The sequence below is a fragment of the Lolium rigidum genome, chromosome 1, assembly GCF_022539505.1.
Source record: "Lolium rigidum isolate FL_2022 chromosome 1, APGP_CSIRO_Lrig_0.1, whole genome shotgun sequence".
NCBI classification, from domain to species: domain Eukaryota; kingdom Viridiplantae; phylum Streptophyta; class Magnoliopsida; order Poales; family Poaceae; genus Lolium; species Lolium rigidum.
Window position 1 is genome coordinate 134,359,890 of NC_061508.1, and position 5,750 is coordinate 134,365,639.

The window sequence follows — 5,750 nt, forward strand, 5'->3', positions numbered from 1 at the left end:
ACCGGAATAAGCTAATCTAATCTTGTGAACATTCTTCTATCGGCGATCGTGCGGAGCAAGAACAGGCAGGCAGGCTGAGTTCTGGCTAGCAAACAGCACATTAAGCTCTACATTATTACAATCTTTCTTAATTTCTTAGGTCTCGCACAAAGGAACATCATAATTCAAGTGCCTGTGCAGCACAGGACAAGATGTTTCTCAACTCCATGACCCTGTAGATTCTAGAAAACATTGTGTGTGTTTGGCGGTTCAGAGCGTGCGGTGAATCTCTACATCGTCGATCCAATCTGTATGTTGCACGTACGTGTCGGTTATGGAAGGTCGGAACAATTAATCACGCAGAACCGACCGGACGTTGTATGATCGCTTGCTGCGTGGAAGGTGCGGGGAAGATTTGCCGGAATCGGATCCTTTTGCGCGCCATTTTTTGTTTTGAAATTACTTCCTCTTGTTTAAAATAATTGCTCAAAATAAAAATATTTAGACACATTTAGTGTGCAGATATACCTATTTTAGTTTAATTATTTTAAACTGGTAGAAGTATCATCTTTGCCGTTTGCTGCTGCACTACCAGCTTCAGCCTTCAGGTAGCAGCTGGTCAGAGCTGCACTACTAGCTTTCACAATCACCTTCCTAGCCTGGCTGGCCTGCCGAAACAAAACATCGATTCCCTTCAGACGGCGACCATTCTCTAGCAGAACGACGTACAAGAGGCAAGCATCTTCGTACCAAAGCATTTTTATGATGGTAGAAGAACACCTATATGTAATATGCACGTGGTCTGCGCACTTGGCAATATTTAATGGGATCTGTAATAACGCAATCACTGCTAACATCGACACGGAGCACGCACATTTGAAGCAACCCCTCATGTTTTCCACCTGGTTGCTCGCGGGTCAGCGTCCGTCACCTGGTAGATCAGAGAAAAGTGTGACGAGAATTGCTCCAACGTTCGCCATCAAGCTTTCTAAGGTTTTAGCTAATTTGAATTATGCTAAATAAAAAAAACAGATTAGATGTCTCTTGAAGGAGACGGATCTTTTAGACGGAAGACTCAAGACGAGCGCGGCTTTAAATTAATGAAGCCACAACGGCAGAGTACACTCATCACAAGAATGACAACACACACGAACAAGACTTGCTCCAACCGGAGCAACACAACGACAACACCAACGAAAGGAGTCGCCCCAACGAGACCTCCCGACGTGCACAACGAACTAGTTCGACATAAGGGAATAAGAGAAGTAGACTAGCTCGACACGGTCCGCCGACGTAGATCCTCACGCCGGGCGGTCCTGGATGTTGGCGTGGAGCGAGCGAAGTCTCCCGATCGCCAACTCCAGCGCCTCGCGTTCCTGCCGCCTAGCCACTGGCTTCCACACCTGTAAGTACATCAACATTTTGTATAAGGCGTCAACAGGTTGCGAAGGAAAAATACCTATCGAGGGACAAATGCAAGAAGGATGGAGCTCACCCTCGATCTGAAGTTTACGAGAAGCAAGTGCAAAGGATAGAAGGGTGACCTTAATGGGGAGGCGCGGGTGGTTTCATTATTCACCTTTCTTGGTGTGGGCTTGTATGTGCATGTTATCTTTGTCGGTGTGTTCTTCTCTAGTTGCGGTGGGCCACTGGATTTTCTTGGTGATACTATGATCCATGTGTTAGGGCACGTACAATGGCAGAGAAGGCACACCTTCTCTTAGTAGTCTATATCATTTAGAGAAGATAATCCATATAAGGGGTACAATGTATTATCGCTAACTGCAATATGTATCAATAAACAAAAAATAATTATTTTAGTAGGAAATTACATCGCTATGAGAAGATATATGGTATAATGGGGAAAATAGCATTCTCTTATTTCGTAAGAGATCATCCCTTAGCTAAAGGAAAAGAAACTTTATTTTCTTCATTCTCTCTCTTCCAACGAAGGCATTATTAGGCAACTTTGGATACTCACACTCCTCAGCAAAATGAAAGTAAAAAAAATCTAACATGGCAATGTAAGGAAAGACTGACGTCACCAGATTATACATACCCTTAGAGTTTATTATGCGTTTTGTGTATTTGTCGTAGTCATGTGGCTCTTTGGTTGGGGTGTAGTTTGCTTGTGCGTGAGAGAATTTGCGATAATTTTTGTCCGATTTTTCATAAATTAATCGAGGCAACCCTCTTCTGCCTAATTAATGAAATGAGAAGAAGAAGAAAATAAACGACCTCTGTTTATTTAAAAGCTCCTAGTCGCTTCGGCCCTAATAAACTTATGAAAAGTTCAATAAATCTAGACAGTTTTTAGCATATACATTTCATATAAATCTGCCACAAGTATCTTTGCGAGGAGGGAGTAGAACATTTTACCACTCTCTCGTGAAACTTCGGAGTGATCCGCATGTTCAGATAAGATTGCGAGTAGGGAGTAGAACTTCTCTCGTGTCATTTCGGATTAATTCACATGTTGACATGACTCATGAGACTATGAGAGGGAGGTGTGAATACTGGAGCTAAGAAGGTCGTCAACTACTCTCTGCTCGCAGACGTACGCGCGTCGAGGCTTCAGGTTCTGGCGCACGAGGCCGCGACAAGGTCAAGGATGCGCACTCCCGTTTGCAGCGGAGACCGCCCCGCCACTACATATACCCTGCTTTCGGCCACAGATGTTTCCTCAACTCTCCTCTCCCCCATCTCATCTTCACCTCTTCCTCTACTCTCAGTCTCTCACAGAACAATTCAATTCTCAAGGCACAGCCTCAGCCAAGAAACCAAGCTAACCCACCTTCGGAGGATTGCTGCTCAGCTCTCGGATTCTTGCATTGCTCACTCGAGTCGATCTTGGAGTGGAGTGATGGCTTCCGCGCAATCGTGGAAGTCTATGTTCTGCTGCGTCGGAGGCGCAGCGGCGGGGGTGGCCGGCGCCGACGAGGACGGGCCATCGCCGTCGTCGCGGCCGCAGGGGCGGCGGGGAGGGGAACGGAGGACTCTGCTGTCGTCGTCCTCGGCGTCGTCCGCTTCGCGGGTGTCCCTGTCGAGCCTGGGGTCGACGGGCACTCTCACGCCGGAGGACCTCTCGCTCACGCTGTCCGGCTCCAACCTGCACGCCTTCACCTACGCCGAGCTCAAGGCGGTCACCGCCGGCTTCTCCCGATCCAACTACCTCGGCTCCGGCGGCTTCGGCCCCGTCTACAAGGGCCACGTCGCCGCCGAGCTCCGGCCGGGGCTGGAAGCGCAGGCCGTCGCCGTCAAGTACCTCGACCTCGACGACAGCACGCAGGGCCATAAGGAGTGGCTGGTAAGTCGACTCGCCATTGCTTGTTTGCACGGATCCCTGAGCCGTCAAACACCTCGAGGTCGATCGATTATTGCTCCTTCCTAACTTTCCCTTACAAATTCCTGCAGGCCGAGGTGTTCTTCCTTGGGCAGCTGAGGCACGAGAACCTGGTGAAGCTCATCGGCTACTGCTACGAGGACCAGCACCGGATGCTGGTCTACGAGTACATGGGCAACGGCAGCCTCGAGAAGCACCTCTTCAAGAGCCTCGACGGCTGCATGCCGTGGGCGACCAGGATCAAGATCGCCGTCGGCGCTGCCAAGGGCCTCGCCTTCCTCCACCATGCCGACACGCCGGTCATCTACCGCGACTTCAAGGCCTCCAACATCTTGCTCGACGAGGTGAGTCAACCACCCGACCAACCAACCGGTGCTTTGGGTTATTAATTTCCGTTGTCGTTTCATACGTTTGACGAACAAACACTTCGTCATTCCTGGAACACTGCTTCGGCGTCGTCGTAGAAATTAAGGAAGATGACGGCACCAGCTGTGTCGCTGAACATTCAGATCAACCTGCGCCAGTAAAAATTCCATAATTCCCTCTTAAGCTCCGAAAATTGGATAAACTTTTTTCGAGACTTGACCATAGGAGCGCCCACTAGCAGATGTTTGTGGATGAAATGTCAAAGTCTCACACGCGTTTGAAGATTGTTTTTCCTGGAAACCCAGCTGATGCATGATTGGGACTTATTGGAACTTTCCTGGATGCCCAGCCCAGCTCTCGGAATCATAAATAAAATCGTACCTCCACGTGAAATAATGTAGACTGACAGATATAGTGATAGCACGATACAAACGTTGTCAACTTATATATCATTGTAGTTGTCACATGTTATCTTTGCCTAACCTAATCTGCTTCTTGCATTTCAGGACTACACCACCAAGCTGTCCGACTTCGGCCTCGCCAAGGACGGGCCACAGGGCGACGCGACCCATGTCTCGACACGTATCATGGGGACACATGGGTATGCCGCGCCTGAGTACATCATGACGGGACACCTGACCGCTAAGAGCGACGTCTACAGCTTCGGCGTGGTGCTCCTAGAGCTCCTATCGGGTCGACGCTCCATCGATCATGCTCGGCGTCCTAGGGAGCAAAGTTTGGTTGACTACGCGAGGCCATACCTCAAGAAGGCTGACAAGCTGCACCGGATTATGGACCCGGCTTTGGAGTGCCAATACTCGGGCAAAGGGGCCCAGCAGGCCGCGCTCCTCGCGTACAAGTGCTTGAGCCAAAACTCGAAGTCCAGGCCCACCATGGGGGAGGTGGTTCGGGCCTTGGAGCCTATACTCAAGATGGATGACTACCTCCAGGTAGGTCCGTTTGTGTTCACGGTCATATTAGAAGATCCCAACGAAATTCACCAGAGCAAAAGCAAGCTTGTTGACGGCAAGACGAAGCTTGACACGAGGAATGAGTCGAATGTGGAAGAGAAGCACAAGAGCCACCAAGACCGGCACCGGCAGAAGTACCCAAACTCAACGATCCACGCTGATGTTGCGTTGAATCGGGACGGTGCCATCGGCCCATACACGACTGCACTACAACGTCACCGAAGGGCATCAAGCCACACCGAGGAAAGGGGTGCATAGAGCATACCTGAGAGGGTACATAGGATCGATAGTAGGATGTACAAAACAGACAATTGTATATATGTACAAATTTTGTAGGGGTGTGACACAAGTCGCAGATCACCATATTGGTTTGGTTCAGAGTTATTCTTTATGAAAAGATAGAACTATTTTTTCTTTCCTTTTTGATAGTGACGTTTGGTGTAAGTGCCAAATTATTTCTAGTACTAGTAGAAGAGTTAGACTTTACGTGGTTAGACCATTTTGGTAGACGAGGAATCAACAATTTTTCACGAGATTGGTATCCGTTTCAACAAAGAAGGCTTATATATTTTATAAAAAGAAGTCAATCTAAGTAAACTTTATAAAACTTTTAGAAAAACTACTAACAATTATAGTATCATAGAGATATCATATGAAAAAGCATTTCATAATGTATTGATTGATTTTGCATTGTACATGTTAATAATTTATTCAAAAAAATTGGTCAAACTTTACATAGTTCGAATTTTCAAAATAAAAAAACTCGTATTCATTGAAACGGAGGTAGTATATCTCTGGGGAATAACTACGACCCTAGACAACCATCTAGGTGATCTCGTGTCTAGTCTTCCAGATTTGGATGGACTATTTTTGTTACCGACCGGCTCATGGGTTACACAGTACCCACGAATCCGTACACTCTAACTAGCGGGCTACAACAATGATCCCTCGATACGAAGGCTAGCTTCGTTAGCTGGCCACAAGAGGATAAGCATGGATGCTGATGAGGAGCTCATTGCCGGGACCTACGAGCAATCTCCTATAGTGTATGGTGGTGCTTCTGTTAGTTGTCCTGCTCTAGTGGATGGAGC

At 47.8% G+C, this 5,750-nt stretch overlaps 1 protein-coding gene across 1 annotated transcript; it reads left to right on the forward strand.

Moving 5' to 3' along the window:
• Window positions 1-2,624: 2,624 nt before the first annotated feature.
• Window positions 2,625-5,077, forward strand: LOC124676319 (serine/threonine-protein kinase RIPK-like). The gene is made up of 3 exons (XM_047212431.1): window positions 2,625-3,286; window positions 3,394-3,666; window positions 4,195-5,077. The coding sequence occupies exons 1-3, from the start codon at window positions 2,843-2,845 to the stop codon at window positions 4,915-4,917; spliced, it is 1,440 nt and encodes a 479-aa protein (XP_047068387.1). The 5' UTR covers window positions 2,625-2,842; the 3' UTR covers window positions 4,918-5,077.
• The last annotated feature ends 673 nt before the right edge of the window (window positions 5,078-5,750 follow it).